At 43.5% G+C, this 18488-nt stretch overlaps 1 protein-coding gene across 1 annotated transcript in view; it reads left to right on the top strand.

The window, feature by feature from the left end:
• The window catches only part of LOC132263774 (protein trachealess), a 58507-nt gene that overhangs the window by 12975 nt on the left and 27044 nt on the right, over window positions 1-18488 (top strand). Inside the window, exon 3 of the mRNA XM_059763754.1 lies at window positions 4596-4643. Coding sequence (XP_059619737.1) covers window positions 4596-4643 — 48 coding nt within the window. The remainder of the gene's footprint in view (window positions 1-4595; window positions 4644-18488) is intronic.

Genomic DNA, 18488 nt, shown 5'->3' on the forward strand with positions numbered 1-18488 from the left:
CGCCACGATCGGGCGAGTGCGGCATCAAAGTTTGAGGGCCAGAGCACAAATCAATCTGCCGTGCGACATCTCGTCTGCCTAGAGAGATCGCTGGGGCGAGACGGAGGAGAGCCCACGGACGGCACGTCAAATTGACTGCTGTTCAGCGTCATTTGGGCTCTCCACAAACCACCCCACGCCCCACCACACCGCGCAGCTGCATCAGTGTCTCGTTCCATCATGTCCGGAGGCTTGGAAAATAGTCAGTCGCGACTGGAAAAACATTCCTCGTCACAGGAAGATGGTGAAATTTAAGAAAAAGCAGAAGGAATGTCCTACAGTCCTATGAAACTCTGTGGGAAAAAACGTGAGGATTGTTTTCAGAAAACCGGTCCTTCACCTTCGCAATCCTGCATGTTGCAATCCGAGAGATACATTAATAATTTTGCTCTAGAGAGCAAATCAGCAACATTCAGCGAATCCCCCTCATTCTCTGGATGCGGATGTCAAGAGATCGTGGAGGAAATTTGTATATGCGAAGGAATTTTCCCTTGTGGACGCTTTTTTGCCTCACTCTATCTCGTCAAATCATTAAAGGCCGTTTTTACCTGCATTTAATCAGAAATATCTCCGAGTGTGTCTCACATTGATTTCTTGATCTCTCCAGAGCCACGGCGAGATATTGGCTTTTCCCGTGGAGAACAATTACTCGACACACAAGATGGACTGATTGATGCCATCGAGATTGGAGAGGAAGATTCTTCGGCGATAATCTCTCGGCGATCAGCTTTTTAATTGGTAGGGTGTCTCTGTGGAGGAAATTCGAGGCTTTTCCACGTCGAAGGGCACATTGAGCCTCGATGGTGGGGCAATTAAGTGAAATTTCCTCTCCCAAGGAAATTGTCACAATGATGCTGTTGAGAATCTCACCTGACATTTGATTGAGTGATTGATTGGGAGATTTCTTGATTGTCGAGAGGACAACAATCGCGGAGGGCAGATTTGTCTCTGGGCACGCCAAGGAAGACTAATAGAGAAATGATCTCACTCTTTTTCTTTGCAAAACTGCCCTGACAAACTCGCTGCCGCTATGGCCTTAAGCAGCCAAGAGCTCCCGAGAAAATTGGAAGTCGCTTCTGGAGCCAGGAAAAGAGAGTCACTGTGCGGTGATGTTTTTTTGCTAATGTATCCTGAATCTTATGAGTAAATGACTTCTCAGACAATTTATGAAATTGATGTGGCGCGACTTGGTGAGACGCGCCACTTCTTTTTCTTCCATCGCCAAGAGCTTGTTGGCTGTCCATCGTGATGATTTTAATGTCTGCCAACGGCACGCTTTGAGCCACACGTTGCCGTATGGCCATAAATAGAGAAAACTCTGGGCACCAGTTGAAAATCGTGAAATGAAAATTGAGAAAAAGCCGATCAGCCGGCTTTTTATTTAAAAGACCTCCGCACTTTGTTCTGTGCGCGCAGATAAGCTCTCAAGTATGTTGTGATGTAACCGTGTGAGCTTTCCTTCCGTTTCGTTTTGGTATTTTATAATTTGTTAAGAGAGAAGTCTCACAGGCTATCATACATAATGCGTATAATATTAATATTTTTCTAACAATTATCTCACTCGTTGAAATATATCAGCCTGTTGGCAATTAGTTGTGAATTTCGCAGACACGTTTGAACTCCAAGAAAATGATACGTATAGATGCGAAAGAAGTCATATGCAGACTGCATAAATTACAGAAATATTTCACGCCAATTTACTATGGCTTAAAGCTCAAAATTAATAACTCATTAATTTCGCATGCTTGAGAGGCTCCCAATGATCGCGATCACCGGTTCTGCCATTCTTCTTACGTATAGTCGTACTTTTCTCATGGTTTTTCTCTCGGCTTTTCCTCCGTGAATCATGGCAAAGTGAGGTGGTTTTATGGGACCTTTTCCCTGGCTCTCAACACACGCATTTTCGGGAGAGGGAGAAGAACAGGCATTTGAATTTGCTGAGATGCGATGAGGACACAAAAAGGCACACAATGCTCCATTGCCATGAATAAGTGATTGCAGCTCGGGCGGGTGTGACGAGAGGGAAGAGCAATAAGACAAAATATCCAAGAGTGTTTGTGCGGAGGATATAAAAATAGCGCATGGGAAGAAGAATGGCGAAATGCAGTCATAATATTGAATTATTGACACACAAACCACTTAACGTATTACCTTCCCCAGCCTTCACATGGAGGGCGACCATTCGTCTCTGGGAGATGGATTCTGGAGGCGGAAGTGTGTCTCCGTCGGGGGTTGCTCGAGAGAGAGATGAGCGAGTGATGGGCGGTGGATTTGTGTGGTCCATGAAATCACCATCAGGAGCACATGAATGTCGTGAAGATCAGAATGCGACGCACAAAGTGCGGATAAATATTTCAGAAGAGGCTCCTCTGCATCCCCAGAAAGTGGGTGGAATTTTGCGTGCGTGAACATGGATTTTCCATGCTCTCCATGCCTTCAATCAATGCCGAATGTATTGAGATCGGCGTGGCCATATTTGGGGACGATGATGCCAAAATAGAATAATGCACATGGAGTGATTTGATTGAATTTGGCTGCTGTGCACGTTCAATAATCAAATACAACTCCGGAGTCTGTCCATCGGCGGAATGGCAGAGTGTCAAAATGTCACATCAGCATCCATCATGCGCCAAAATGGGGGCTTGAGTGATTAATAAAGCTGACAAATACAAGTGTATTGAAAAATAGACATAATAAATTCAGCATGGAGATTTCGAACAGTCCAGAGTTGCGGGGAAAAACATATTGTAGATTATGAATGATGAGTCATATAGAAAGTTTTATGAGAAGTTCATCCCTCTATAATTGCTAGTCTCACTGCTGTAAATGCAACCTAATTATCTCATCTAGCATGGCAATAATTCTCTCTCGAGATGTGAAACACTTTCTGTGGGTGGTTTGAGTCAACCCAGAGGATTATGCTCAACTGTGGTTGTGGCATCTCCTGAATAAGTACTTTTTATGGGCGCCGAGGTGGTCGTAAAGCGCCCAAATTGAGATTTATTCCAGGTGGAGGAGAGGCATTTCTCTTTTTTTCCCGCCACACCAGAGTCACTGAACTGTCTTTTTTCCGCCCCGTGATATACTCAACCTGTTGGGGGTGATTTTTCTTCCGATGTTCGCCCAATCGAGAGATATTGCCCTCGGAAAGTGACTTTCAATTGCTTTATAAATCCCGGAGCTGACGGAAGAAATATGTGTGAAATTTTGCATTAATTGACATTCTCGTGAGGCGAAGTTTCCCGCCAATTTTTCTCTCTTTGTGCGAGGGATTTATATGTCGTCAGAGGCGTTGTAGTCGTTTTTGTTAAATGCTTCCCTTGTTCAACATGCCCAGCCCATGGTAGACATACACACATAATGAGGAAAGGCGAGGGTGGAAAGTCACCCTCTCATGTTGGATTGTGCAAAAATTAGATGGCACAATTTCCCTCCCAGTTTGAGGCATATTATCTTTAATATGTAATTAAGTATAAATATCCAATTGACTAAATATCAAGATGGGGATTCATGCTCAATTTATACCATCCATGGGTGTGGAGAGAAGAGCTTAAGATTTAGATTAGAAAATAATCTTCTCGTGGAGACGAGATTGGATTTTCCGCATAAAAATCATATTTTGATGATGAATTCGGCAGATCGTCTTGATTTCCATCGCCAGCGTGTTGTGCATATGACTGAGAGAGGGCATGTTTCCGTTCTGTGTGCGTGAAGAGGGTGGGAAAGTGTGTCGTGTTTCTGGGTTGAAAACTTACAAGGCAATTGCACCCCCTCGGGGCATATTTTCAAGAGGGCTGCCGACTTACGCTCATCAGCTGCCAGAACCGTGGCATTCACGCCGTGAACTCCGCGGAGGAAGCATCTGGATGGAGTGAAGAGGCTGTCCAGTGATAATTACCGACCGGGAATCCTTGCCATGAGGTGAAAAGTTCCAGAAGGTGTGTCTGTGATTCAATAAATTTCCGCTGGGTGAGACGCACTGGCGAAGGGGTCGAAGACGATGGCAAGAGATGAATAGTGGTGTGTAATTGATTGTGAATTGTGAGGAATTGATGAGGAATTGCGCTAATCTGCAAGTGAATTCCACTGGGCAGCGTAAGAAAGAGTGAATTGCACGCACAGTAATTGATAAATGATGGAGTACTCTGTCATTATTGGTTCGATTGGGGTTCATTGCATCTCCAGTTGCTCGTGTGCTTCCCTGGCAATTGGTCCGCTGCAAGTGTATAATTGTTAATTTGTGGCATGATTTGTTGGTGCGATGTCAGACCCGCTCTCCTAATTCATTCACAATAATCCCTCTCACTCGTGTGGCTGGCATTAAACCCGAACTGCGGTGCTGTTCTTCAGATCATGATGTGCCACTTCTTATCGATTCACCACACAGAAGTGCTGCTCCATCGATATGGATCCACCAATTTACCCCTCGTGTAATTTCACATTAATCTATTACTTTGCATTGGACTGGTCGATCAAATGCAAGAATGCTCTCTAATTCCACTTTGGCCACAGCAGAATATCAACTAATTCTGTCTCTGCTCTTCTCTTCCATGCAGGAAACCCTCGATGGACGACGTGGGCAATCCAACCTCGGTCAATGCTCGGTAAGTCACACCAAAGACCAAAAGCGCGCCACAGGACTCGAATGTAAGCCACACCGTGTGGTCATCGTCGGTGGTCAGTTGCGGGATAATGCCAGAGATTTGAGAGTCGAGCCACGAGTGCGGGGATTTCCATCCGATTCCGCTTTCCATTTGCATAAGTTAACTTTTTCTCAACCCTCTGCAATTGGCCACCGTGCTCGATGCCCCGGAGAATCCCTCGAAATTACCCTCATGGGATGAGGAGCGTGTAGAATTTGAGCAATGCCTCGGCAAATTTAATTATCCGCCGTTTTTGCCCGGGTCACAATTCAAGGGAAGAGCCATCATATTGTCTTGAGACGGTGTCTTGTCCGTTCCATGGAATCCAATGTGACCGGGCTCTATGGCGCAACTGCAGAACTAATCGACCTCCATTAGCGATTGATCAGCGATCGAGACACAATGGTTATGATTGAAGGAAGACAAGAAAGAGGCCTAAGTGATCTCACTTGAGCATCTTATGCCGTGACCCTTTGTCCGGGCCTCCCATCTCGCTCAGGCTCACAGTGGAGCCATATGAAAAATTAATACGGGCACGAGATGGGAAAAAATGGAACAAGTTGCAATTTTTCTCTCAAGTGCAGATTTGTTATCTTCCATGGCAGCGCATAAGGTGCAACCGTTGCTGAGCGACCGATCATACCCATAATGTATAATCATGTAGGCAGGCGAAGACAATCAAGGGGGATGATAAATAGTAAACTTAAGGATCATCTCATCCCCAAAACATTGATCTTTGTGCAACACTTCCTTCTCGACGATCCGCAGAACTTATTGGAGAGGGTCGTTAGGTTCCTAGATAGTCCATCATTGATTTACCAGCTTGTCAGCCTCCTCCTCCGCCTCTTGCGGTGCCTCATAGAAGAATGCGATGGAGAGAGATGCTGAGAAATCTCCATCTTTCTCCAGCACCTGCTAAAGAATCGCGTGAAATTTATGCATCAACTCCAGTCGATCATCACGTCTAGTTGGAAGTTGTTTATGATGAATGTTCGATCAACAAATGACAGCTAATTTCTATATTGTTTCATAATAAATGCACGCCACAGAATCACTAAACATGAAACAATTAGAAAACTCCTATAGCGAAGCCATATATACAACACTGGCCATGCAGCAGAAATACGAGTAAAAAAAACCGCCAAGCATTGGCTTATTTATGGCATCCATCAGGAGATTCTCGCAAGTGATTTCCTTCTATCTCCTCGGCGATATCATGGAAATTCCTTGGAGACATTTCCCGCGATCTTCTTTCGCATTCTTATCACTCGCATGAGAAAATGAAGACACACACAGGCAATTAATTCGCAGAAAACTTAATTATCTCCTCTTCGGGGAACACCGACGAATTAGGACATGAAATTTGCATTGCAAAGACAAACTCCGGTGGGCTCACGAGTCAATCACAGAGCTTGAGGTCTCTCGGCAGTGCGAAGATGAAAATTAGAGAATTCGCGCAGACCACCCGGACGCGATTGGGCGTCTAATGTGAGGAGTCTCGCCATGGCAGAGATTCCTGTGTCTCAGGGCGAATATGGCTTAATTCAATCTCACACGTCTGTGTTTACTAGAAGTCACTAAGCGGATATCGATTTCTCATTTGCACTGATAGAAAACCATTCGAAATACAGCTTCTGGAATGAATGAAATTGATGCAACCCTCCCGAGGCTGAGGCGGAAAAAGCACGTGTCGTTGAATTGGCAATTTCAATAAATCGCTCCTGAGGAATTGAAAAGTGTTAAATGGTAATCTGATGTCGCAAAGTGTTGCCCTTTGTTGCACTGTCAGAGAGGGAATGCGTGGACGGAGGGGGAGCGCAATGTGGGCAAAAAATGATATTTCTTCATTTCACATCAAGAACAGCATTCTTCGAGACATTTAAAGCGCGCCATTTCCACCGTCGCGCGTTATTAAGAGAGTCTCCGATGCTGAGAGATTTCGATATAAAAATCATCGATATTCCTTTTATGTGATGGCTGGTGGAGAACACGTTTGCGAAATGCCGTCGATAAGGGCATCATCGACGCCGCGAATTGTTCTCGCGGTAATCCCTCAGCTTCAAGAGAGTATGTTATATGCCTTCAATTGTCATCGGCGATGAGCGCGACGAGCATGAGGGAATAAATACTGCTGCAATTCCCATTAAATGTATAAAAGAGGAGGAATTTCGAGCATTCTGTTTGGTCGTTTTAAATGCGACAATTAATATTATTAAATTTTTATATATTGTTATACAACGCGATGCACGACTCTTGGGCCGCTAGAAATTCCACAGCAGATCAATCGATCGCGATCGATCGCGAGACGCGCAGGGATGGACGCGGAGACACTGTCCTGCAGGTGTGTGCCTTCGTCAGTTCGCATGGCGAATGATCCCCTGTGGATGCGCTGTCCTCCTCGGCTGTCATCCCTGGGCTGTTGAATATTCGCGCTGGTGCCACCACATTGGGTGCGATGGGCAATAAAAACTGCGAATGAAAACAGGTCAATCAATAACGCAAAACGTCAAAAACAAAGCTCATTTGTTGTAAAATGTTAATGTGGTGTTCAATTAAATTTTATAACAGATCGACACAATAAATTTTGTTGTGATGCACAACTCTCGGGAGACACTAAAGCCCTTCTTTGCCATCCAGCAACGCGGGTATGAAATGCACCGAATAAAATGCATTAAGCGAGAGGGAAAAAAAACGGAACGCACGGAGAAGAACCCATCACTTTAATGTCATCTCACTGAGTTTTCTTCACTTCTGTTTTGTCCTTCATCTTCCATATTTTTCAACTCGCCCTCTCGTCCCCTAAAGTCTGGAGGGCTTCTGTCAGCAGAAATTCACAAGTTCGCCAGGAAAAACACTCCCAATCATATTATTATAATTCATCTTTTATTGTTCCACCTTGTCGCATGGCAAGAATGTCTGATGAAGGGCTTTTTTCCCGTGTCACTCTTGTGGACGATGGCGAGGTGATGAGATTTTGTGCCAAATCAGAAATTTCTTAATTGGGAAAATATCACAAAAATACATTTAATCTATGGCTATACTTAATGTGAGCATTGACAGTACAATTTATCAAACTCTGTCACAGTGAATAATTGAATTTCAATCTGGTGTGTGTGTGTTGAGAGAAAAAAGCTCATCTTCATAATTTCCTCTCTAATTGAAGAAAAAAGCATCCACGAGTGTGCGCATTTATTCCCATTGGCATATTAACATAAAGTGCATGTCGCGGTTGGTAGGAAATAAAGAGAGTCATCGGCAAAAGGCGGTGAAGAAACTCCCGGAAAATTGTGATCGTGTAAAAGGAGTTCTTGTGGCATCAGCAAATTATTTAATCATTTCATCAATTTTTAATGAAATTCTCCTCTCTCCGCGATGTCGGAGCGCTCCTAACGAGTTTTTATCGTCATCGGCGATTGAATAAAATATCAATGTGCCGGAGTCGCAAAAGTCATCGATGCTCATGTGGCAATAAAACGTTAAAATCTCTTCCCCATTTAATTAAACCTAATTAGTTCACTACGCGGCAATAATTTATCATTTGAAACTGGAAATTCTACGCGGCCAAAGGGAATGCTTTTTGCCCCCGCGGAGCTCCTCAGAAGGTGGGGGCTTCTTGTGGAGTCTCCAGTTGGGATGGGGACTTTTTATTCCGTCACTGCGCGGACTCAAATGCGACGCGCAGATTTGCTTAAAAATGCATTTAAGACATCGTACTAATTGCCAGGGCATTCTCTTGCACTGTTTGCCCGCTTCCCAGTGACACTCTCTCAACTGCACTTCTTCTCAGGCTTCCAGCATCCTGTTCCACCCGGCCGTAGGAATTTTTCACGTCAGTCCACCGCGTGCAAGAAATCATATTGCTTAATTTGCTAAGACGGGTTGATTAATTTCTGGCCCAGGAAGAAACTGGCCTTTCCCAGACACGGCGGAGTGTTTCTGATGCCCGTTTGCTAATGAGACACACAATTCGGCAAAGAATCTTACATTCGTGCCAATTTTAGCCACTGCATCGCACAGTTTTTCCTAGGGCAAACCTATAATATGCAAAATGACATGATAAATGCACGTTTGTCTTCTCTGCAGCACGAGCAGGAAGATGTAAAATTGATGTGGATTCTTGTAGAAAGTCTCCTCTCTCGATTCCTCACCTTTTTTTTTGGTTGTTGGCTTCATCGCAGAAAAAGAACATCGCATAGCCGAGGAGAGGCGAAGAGTCTGTGCAAAGAAAGTGCAGGAGAAGAAAAGCGACATATAAAAGCTCATTGGCATTCCGATCGAATCGTGTCTATTCATTTGTTTCCTGGGCTACCTTCTCATTTTTTCCCCATTCCCCATCCTCCGTCTTCCGCACTCCCATTGACATTCACTTCCTCCTCAGTTTGAAGCCCTGGATGTGCCCTCCTTCTGCATCGCACCCTCGGGCCAAAGAGGGCCCTGCACAGGGGAGATCGGCTTCGGCATTTTTTCCTTCACCTCCTCTTCATTCTTCCTCGAGGGGTTGATGTTTGGTCTTTCATTAAAATCGTTGATTTTTATTATACCCACACTGGTGGATTTTATAGCGGAAAAATTCAGCCTTCTCCCGGCTACAAATTTGCCAGCACTTTTTTCCATTCATTCACCTTCTCTGCCTGAGAGACCTTCTGAAGGTGAGTCGGGAAAAAGTGCCTAACAAATCGACTTAATGGTGTGCTAGACAATTGGGCATTTGAGCGACGAAAGTAGAAGAGCAAATGTAAATTAGTTGAAGCAGATTAATAGGAGAGAAAGATTCTTGGGAGTGCCACAAAAAAAAGAAACTCGATGCCCCGAGGGTTAATCCCGAAGGAATTCCTCCCCAAAAGTGTAGCAACAAGTGAGGGTTCACCCCTCGAGGAAAAAAGGAGTCTGTAGACTTTAATCGCGTGCTTGGAGAATTGAAAAGTCATGTTAGCCATCCTCCTCGTCAGCCTCCTCAATGGTCACGGCAGAGGCTGCATCCCTGACCAATCCTTTCGGTTCGGTGTGCAATTAAAAGCAGGAGTGAGAGTGGCACGAAGAAAAGGCTAATTTAAGCTGTGTGACTTTCTTGTCGTGCCACCGCCAAATGGGAGTTAAATGGAAGAAGCAGGTCAATCCAATTTACCAATGTTTGTTCAATTTATTTGCCTTTCAATTATATTACCTTTTTTACACTCATCGCCACAGAGTTTACACACCTTCTCGCGTCCCCCTGGCCCTTGCCCAGTCAAGAGACTCTCTGGCTGCGGCGGCGGTAAACATAACTCATTTACATATTAGATTTATTTTGCGTGTTCCCGCCACGGCTCTTCCGTGCCCGCGGATAGCCAGAGGCTGGCGATGTGGCGGAAAGACTATCTCAGGAATCTCCTTTTGCCCACTGATCATCTGCGATCTTCTCCAGATAAAATTTCGCCGGCTTCCGAGAAGCTCCCAAGTGGTTCCAAGAATCGGAGTTGAGAGTGTCAAAATCGTCATAGATTCGTGAATTACGCAGATGCTCAAGAAGCTTGAATATTGTTGAGTGACACAAAAATCTTACAGAGTAGTTTTATTTTAGAATTGCGGTTACTTCTCAAAAGCAGGTCGTTATTTATTTTTGTCCAACCTAAACACTCTTCACAAAGTGCGTGATTTTCTTGAGTAGAACTTTCTTGAATCTACTCAATTCGCAAACTCCTGAATGATCAACTCTGATTTCTTGAGATGAAACTCAACTTAATTGGTGTAATTTTAATTGCTATAAATTACAATGTGGCAATAGAATGAGCAACCCTCACGCGATTTTCCCCCATATTCCAGCTTTCTATAAATGTGAAGCTGCAGGTTATAATTGGATTTTTTAGCCACCTCAAAAACCCACCTCGAATACTTTCCTTTTAATTCCTCCCGACAGTGGCAGGGAATAGCGCGACCCGGGAAAAATTCCATCTCTTGCGGGCGGTTGTGCGCCGCCAAATGAGGGCTGGAGGTGCCAATTTTGTGCGATTGAATCCTCAGTCAAGATGAGATTTGATTGCAAATTTATGCATTAGAAAATCACTGTGTCGAGACAATGAAGGAGAGTCATGGCATTGAAGTGCTGCGATGCCAATTTCTGATAAATGATATGACAAATAAGATCACACACTCCCACCTTTAGCAGCCCTCATTTCCCACCCGCCATTCTTAATATGCACAATCCCCACCTCCGGCTAAGTGCCATCTGAGAATTCGGCGCCACAATCTTCCCACACTGCCGTGCAGAGAGTGACTCTCTGGTGAGGATGATACCATATCCGGGAAATCAAATGTCAGCCACGAGCACTGCATCCGAATTATCCGATTGGATTCGAATCCTATTCCGGTGGGATGGCAGCTCTTGTGGGTGGTGGAATTGGGTGTGTGGGCTGAATGTGAGCGTCACGTATTCAATTTTGTACTTTTGGAATAATAAGGAGAAGAGAAAGAGAGAGAGAGAGAGTCTCTTCGCCCTTATGGGCGATGCCTCTTGGGCTCTTCTTCCTCGGTGGAAATTGTATGGCGGGGTTGGTTTAGCCAGAATGTCTCTCCGAGATATCTGAGATTCTTCCATCCACACACCATTTCCAAATGATGGAAGCCAGAGTGTGAGAATGTTAATAATGAATATCGAGGTGGAAGAGGAAAAAACGAGATGACATTTTCTTATTGATTCCCACCCACTCGAGATATTCCGGCTCCTGACGCATCTCCGAGAGGGCGAAGATGAGTAGTGAAAATCACAGAAATGTCTCTCTAGAGGAATTTAATTGAGTCTCTTGGAACTTTTCCACTGTAAAAGCATCGCAAAGCCCTTAATTAAGCCATTGAGGACACACAGTGCGGATCATTAAAGAAAATTGTGACCATTGCTGGGTAAAATCTCAGCCGAGAAATCATTCCATCAGTCATCCTTCCACCCAGCTAAATCTCCTTGGATTCACTCCCCATCCACAAGGGTGGAAACTCGTTAAAATTAACATAACCTATAAATATAATCCCTCAAGATGTTGCCCTTAGTCGTCTTTCGATGTGTGACTGTGGCTCACTTACAAGATTTTGCACTTCACCAGCAATTTTCCTCACTTGAGGTGCTCATGTGGGGTGAAACGCCTGAAAATGTGTTGAGCTGAGAGCTAAAGTACACCGCCCAGAAGGTGGGAAAGCTTTATTACCGTCTCATGATGATATTTCTAACCACAAAGGAGCTCACAAGGAGGTCCAGAGAGAGGCATTTCTGCGCTGCAAACACAGTGGGTTTAATTCTTAGGTCTTCTTTTTGGGTCAAGATAGTGAAATAAAACGTGAAATCGGACAGTAAACCCATGTTTTAAGCATGAAATGTTTCTTATTTAGGGGTTGTTTTGAGTGCATGCAGCATATTTCATGGGATTTGACCGCGAAAAGGGGGAATTTGAATTAATCCTGTCGGAGTGTGCGGATTAGAGGCAAACAAATTGTCTCAGGAGTGAGTCTGAAGCACAAAGACACCCTCTCAAAGTGATGGAATGGGTGTCAAGTGTAAAGTGAATTTACATAAAAAAGTCAGTACACGGAGGAAATTAAGTGTTGAGACAATTTCCTCCCAGAGTGTCAGAATGGCGCAAAATCCACCCTCGCGCACCGGATTGTTAATGTTTTCAAATTAAATTTTAGTGCTGTTAATTTTATTTTTATGTTCATTTCACTCCATTTTTGCATCTTTTGTGTGAGCCACATTGGACGATGGCATGTCTATGCATGGGATGAGAAGGGAATTGTGAAAGAAGTGAAAGAATTTCCAGGCGCGAATGGATGGGGCGGGAAAAATGGTGAGTTGGGCGCTATAGAAGAATTCAAAGGGAATTTTTAATAATACACACCAAGTAAGATTTACGACTTGAAAAATAGAGAAAGAGGGAGAGAGAGAAAGAAAAGTGCATGGCGGAATAAGTGAGGAGATGTGATGAAGAAGGGTTAACAAATGCGACGCATTTAAATAAACATATTTTTGGGCGAATGCTGAAATGATGGAGAATTCTTGGGCGAAATGCCGCGTGCGCTAAGAATGGGAGAAGAGCTAAGAAGACAAATTCGGTGACGAATGTGACATTTTGTGGCGCAAACCAGTGAGACGTGGACTGTTCGCGATGAGCAAGACTTTGAATACAAAATTGGGATTTTGCAGTAATAAAAAAAGATTACAGACCCCAAGAATTCACTCTCTCTCTCTCTCTCGCCCCTTCCCTTACAAGAGCATTTGGTGGACAGTAGCAAAATTAGGGTTTTAGTATGCTCACGAAGACGCCTCGAGGGCAGACAAAGTCTACATGGCTGAAAAATGATCACAAGGATTCCAGAGACAATAAAAAAGCGGATTACATTGGTAAACATTAACACAATCCATTATCATGATCACCACAAGGATGAGCGCCAAGGAGGTCAAAAGACATTGGCAATTCCCACATCCTCTCGCTGCGAGAATCATCTCCGAAGAGCCCTCGAGTGTTTGCTGAGGACATGGAAAATTTATAAATTCACCCTTCCATCGGGGCGCAAACAAATTCCAACCCTCGGCGTTTGCGGGTGTGAAAATCATCGCGGGGATGCTAAATAAGTAAGAATAACAAATCCCACAAAAACCACAAGTGTTTGATCATGGAGCATTAGAAATTCATACGCTTTTTTATCTCTGGCGTATTTTTTTGCTGTCTTGTCAGGCGATTGTGGAGCTCAAAAGGAATCTCACCGCAATTTCCCTTGATGGAGTCATTCTGACTATGACAAAGGTGTGCTCTTTGGGACAAATTACATTGCGTCTCTTCTAATTACTCTCAGGCGAGGGATAATTTTCATACGCAATGTGTGGGAGGGCATTTTGGGCGCAATGTGAGTGCCATAAAAGCCACATGTGGCCAGGATTGAGGCTCACATCCGGCCACTGGAGCCCCGGGAATGATTGGTTGACACTTTGTTTGCTCCTCTATTCGAAATTAATTGCAATATTTCGCCACACAGGCCGATGATTTACGACCCCAAATATGTGGTGTGTTTGTTTAATTCACCCCCATCTCTCGGAATGACCAAATTATTCCACCGAGCAGGGGTGGGGGGTGATTTTTGAGGGTTGGAGAGTGGTGTTCTGGTGAAAATGCATTTATTCAGTCGATAACCATTCAATGGTTGAGCAATAAACATTTTATTTGCCTCCAAATACACTCACAGAGAGATGATCATCTCGGGCTCCCTCTGTGGAATCATCATCATCTCATCTTTATTCCCCTCCCCAAGTGAGGAGTTCCATCTTTCCTGCATCTCGGGGTGGCCCAGAGATGTTGCGAGGGCAGGGAAAAGGTTAAGGAACGACCCCGCAATGAAATTACTCCATCTGAATTGACCTCCACGATGGTCAACATAAATACTGAATGTGATTCTTTGGGTATAACTCGATATATAGAATTTTTACGGGCTTGAGAGCACTTTTCTCCCTGTCTTGTGGGAACGATTTCGGTGAATCCTCCAGGAGAAGCGACAGGATCAACTGTTCCATTTCATTTCCCATAATTTAATAAGTGTGTGCTTCGCTCGCTTTGTCAGACTTTAAGCTCATAAACTGACGAGCATTGTTGATTGTAAATTAATTGAACCAGAAAATTGTGAGTAACTTGACTAATTCATCTGTGAGTATGCTAAAAGAACTCTTATGAAAGGATCTCAATTTTGACCCCATCATTGAATTGAATGTCTGTGAGTTTCTCAAATCAATAATTCAAAATGATTGCTCGACCATCTGCGGCTTTGAGAGTTTTTGCGTGTGGTTCAATATGAATTTTTTAGTGTGATCGGACCGCAATAAAAAAGAGTCCATCACCTCCCTTTCTCAATTTTCCAACATCCCAAAAGTGCCGAGGATGCGTTGTTGGAACCGGGATGAAGAGAAAAAAAGAGTGGCAGAGAAAAGAGATACAAAAGTTTCGGGGTAAATAATCATAAATGTGAAATGGAATTATTTCGTATACGAAAATTACTTTTGCAATTCAAATGAAAGGGTGACGCACAGAAACGAGTTTACATTATTAATTGTTAAAGACACATGTTGAATTTATTAAGAGCACCGCATCACATCTCTTATTAAATTCTCTTTCCCAACCATTGTCTTTGGGGCTCCGTTGGAAGTCGATGAATTCTTGTTTTAACAAATTCTTCCGCCAAAATATTCCCTTGCGAGCGTTTTTGCTGCTCGGCGAGATCGACAAGCGGCAAAAACATCGATGTCAATTTATTTAATCAACTAGTGATGAGAATTTGTGTGAGTTTGTTCGGATGGCAAATTGATCGGGGAGAGGCGTGCGGAGTCACCCTGTGAATTTGCGTAAGGAGTAATTTGTTGGCAAGGGCCAAAAAAGACCATCAATACTGATAATAACAATAAGCAATTCGATTTGGGTGCTATCAAGTAGCATCTGCCACGGGAGTTTGCGGCAAGGTTGAATCTTCTTTCACTTTTTCAGGCCATATCGCGTGGAATAGATAGGGAATATTTGAGTGACCACATCTTATCTTTATGGCCACTTTTGGGTCATAGTTGGAGGGAATTTTACATGCGCATCTTCCGAAGGGTGGAAGCCCGGAGGGTGAATTTTTATTAGAAGGGTCAAATCAAGATTAGATAGAGCATACACTATGACTATTGCAATCTCCGACTCTCATACTTTTTAATAGCTCCGCACAGTGAGAAAATTTATCGTACTTTTCCCGTTTTTTTCCAACCAGACGCGCTTACATTCTCTTTTCTTTTATAAGTCGGGCGGCATGGAAAAAAGGGCACACATCTCATCTGTAATAATTTTAATTATTAATTCGTCTGAGAAGTGTGCAAATTAGAGAGTCAAGCAAGTTCGGTGCGGAGAAGAAAAATTGCGTGCGAACTGAATTCCTTTTCCTCCGCGCCCAGATTTCCAAGAGCTATGGCATTTTGAGGAAGGTGTGTAGATGAGGAATCTCTGAGGCGTTAAATCACGACTTCTACCCAGTGATTTCCAATGTCTTCCCCAACCAACAGCACCCATAAGGAGTTGAGGCGCAATCGAGATAATCCATTTCAATAATTATTTTCTCGCGCGCTGTGTTTTGACCGGCAACTATCGGCTTTATTTATATCCTGCAGTTCAAGGAGGGCAAATATGAGCGGGCAATGCTTCGAACGCGCATATGAAAAAAGGTGAGAGACAAAATCTCCTCTCACTCGGAGATCGCGAAAACAAATACGATACAAGTGAATTTTCCACCTCTCGCAAGTTCCCAGCCTTTATTGAGCCATTAAAGTGATGTGTTGGAGTGCTGTTTACATTGTCGGCCTGCACCTGACCAGGAATGATAGGTTTCGCTGAAACATTGGAAAAGATCACAAAGCCACAGTGTCAAGGATAACTTTCAATTCAGCGAAATCCTGGTGAGATAATTCACTTACTGCTTAGATTTTCTTTTTCATTGAGCTATTTCTAGTCTCAAAATTTCATGCAAAGCAGCAAGCCTATTGGCTGAAGAGGAAGAAATGCATTTTGGCCACACGTCGATCGCAAGTGCAGCATCGGCATATTTCACTGTCCATTTCGCAGTTCTTCCTCAACACCCATCAGCAGAGTTAGCGTAATTTATTGGTAGTGCTGCAATTAATTTCTCACACGAGGAAACAACCTAATCAGAGTCTGTGTGAAAGGGATTTGGGTCAGAGAGGCTCTCTTTCGTGGCGTGAAATTGAAAACACTATGTTGTGCAGTCATTTTGCCACGCGGACACTTCGTCAATTTGTCAATCTCACAGCGGGATTCGAGACTTGTTGTGCCCGGAACATTGTGTGAAATTAATAATATTATTAAGCAGAAAGTCATGAGCATGTGAAAGGTACTGTGTCACTTCTTGGTGGTGCGCGCTGCATGTATACTAATAAATAAGACATCAGTGGCGATTTCTCAATTTATTTGCAGCTCCGAATTGAATAGCAGAACTTCTTGATTGGATGAGAAATCCTGACCCAGAATACTCTGTTCGCTCTTGCTGTGAAAAACTAATTGAATTTGACGAACAGAGTGTTCGAAACAGGTGGAATCATCTTGCGATGAAATTGAGTAAGAAATTCCCCATTATTTCCGTGTTGTATCCATTTCGCCAAAGCACACGTGACTCTGATGTACTTGCAATTACAGCGAGTTCCTCGGGATCCATGAAAAATTGCCAATAACTCACTCCCTTCCCAACTTCCCGTGCGAAGAGAGAGAAAGAAGTTGCAAGAAGAAAGGCAAAAAATTCACCACTCAGCGTGGACACTTTTAGCCGAGGCGCATTTGCGCCAAAACTGTTCGACTCCAATGAGAATTCTGTTATAACATCACTTTTTACTGCAATTACCACTTCAATATCTAATCGAATGCTTAAAAAGGAGTGTAAAAATACCAATAAGAGGAATTGCAATGAATGCATTTGTCATCGTGTCGTGTAAAACAAATATTTTCGGCAAAAAATGCAATAAAGTCAGGCAATTTTTCACCCTCAACCAATTTGGGAGTTGACAAAAACGTCACAAACTCACACTTTTGCGTGCGAAATGGCTCGAAAAAGTACCATAGGAATATTTTTCCTGTCATTTATCACGACTCTTTGCTCTGAGGGCGGAATAAAGAGGCGCTGGAAAAAATTATCACTGGTAAATTCTTTTACACACTCCGCGAAGCCCCTCGCTATTGTCGCACATAATTAAAACGATGACAACTGTATTTAAAATAAATCATCGCTTTGAGGGTAAGGCAAGCTTCCATTGAGAATGTTTGGGGGGTGGCTCGTTAATCATTTTCCTCTCAGGCAGTGGAAAGCGTAGAAACAAGTGTAATTTTCACGCCCATTTATCTTCAGGTAATTTACAGTGCAGAACGAAGGAGGCTTTCTTACGAATTCTTTTTATTATCGCTCTGAGACTCGATTCTCATTCCAGACAGAGATAATTTTCTCATGATGTTTCCGCCAAGAAATCATCTCCGGGCGATTGTTTGGCAGAGACTCCTCTCTGCATAATTCAGACCATCAGAATGCGTGGAAGGATGCCAAAAGGGGGTGACCTTCCGTTTCTAAATAAACTACTTATGCGATTCCTTCCTCGTGGCAGAGTCGCCACGCACTGTTTGAGGATGATAAATTGCATCAAAAATATGTCAAGAGTCAAATATTGCTCGTGAAATCCCTCCTAATAAATGTTTGGGAGGGCGGAAAAAGGGGGCGATCGGGAGGGATTGTGTCGCCTGTGGCCAGAGGAAAATCACAAAATTATTCTTTTAATTCCATCCATCTCGATGGTACATTTTTCCTCCGTGGACACAGACAAATGATGGAATGTCATATTTTGTACTCGGAATCACTTTTTATTCTCAGGGATTTTCCTTCTTGAAATATATAGGGGAGAAATCAATGGTGGTGGAGAGACATTTTTCGCAAAAATCTCCTTAAATTTAAGGCGATCCGTGATGCTAAAGCACAACCCCTTTCTCAAGACACTCAATCATTCCTTAATGGTCTTCATGATTGTGATCAACAATGGAGATGTTTGGCAAAATGGCTCAAACTGGCAGTTATCAAACAATTAGGGCAACACTAAATTGGTCGTTTGAATTCATTTTTTACGCCGTGAGACATCCATAAGATCCATATCTCATAAGCGCATCGCACAATGCCGGGAAAACTCTTTTCGCCCAGAATTAATGGTCGCCCAGAGTCAGGCGCGAGGGTGGAGCAATTAAGTCTAGAAAGTTCAACAATAAAACGATGAATTTCGCTCTG

The sequence above is a fragment of the Phlebotomus argentipes genome, unplaced genomic scaffold (genome assembly GCF_947086385.1).
Source record: "Phlebotomus argentipes unplaced genomic scaffold, Phlebotomus argentipes genome assembly contig_2, whole genome shotgun sequence".
In the NCBI taxonomy this organism is placed as follows: Eukaryota; Metazoa; Arthropoda; class Insecta; order Diptera; family Psychodidae; genus Phlebotomus; species Phlebotomus argentipes.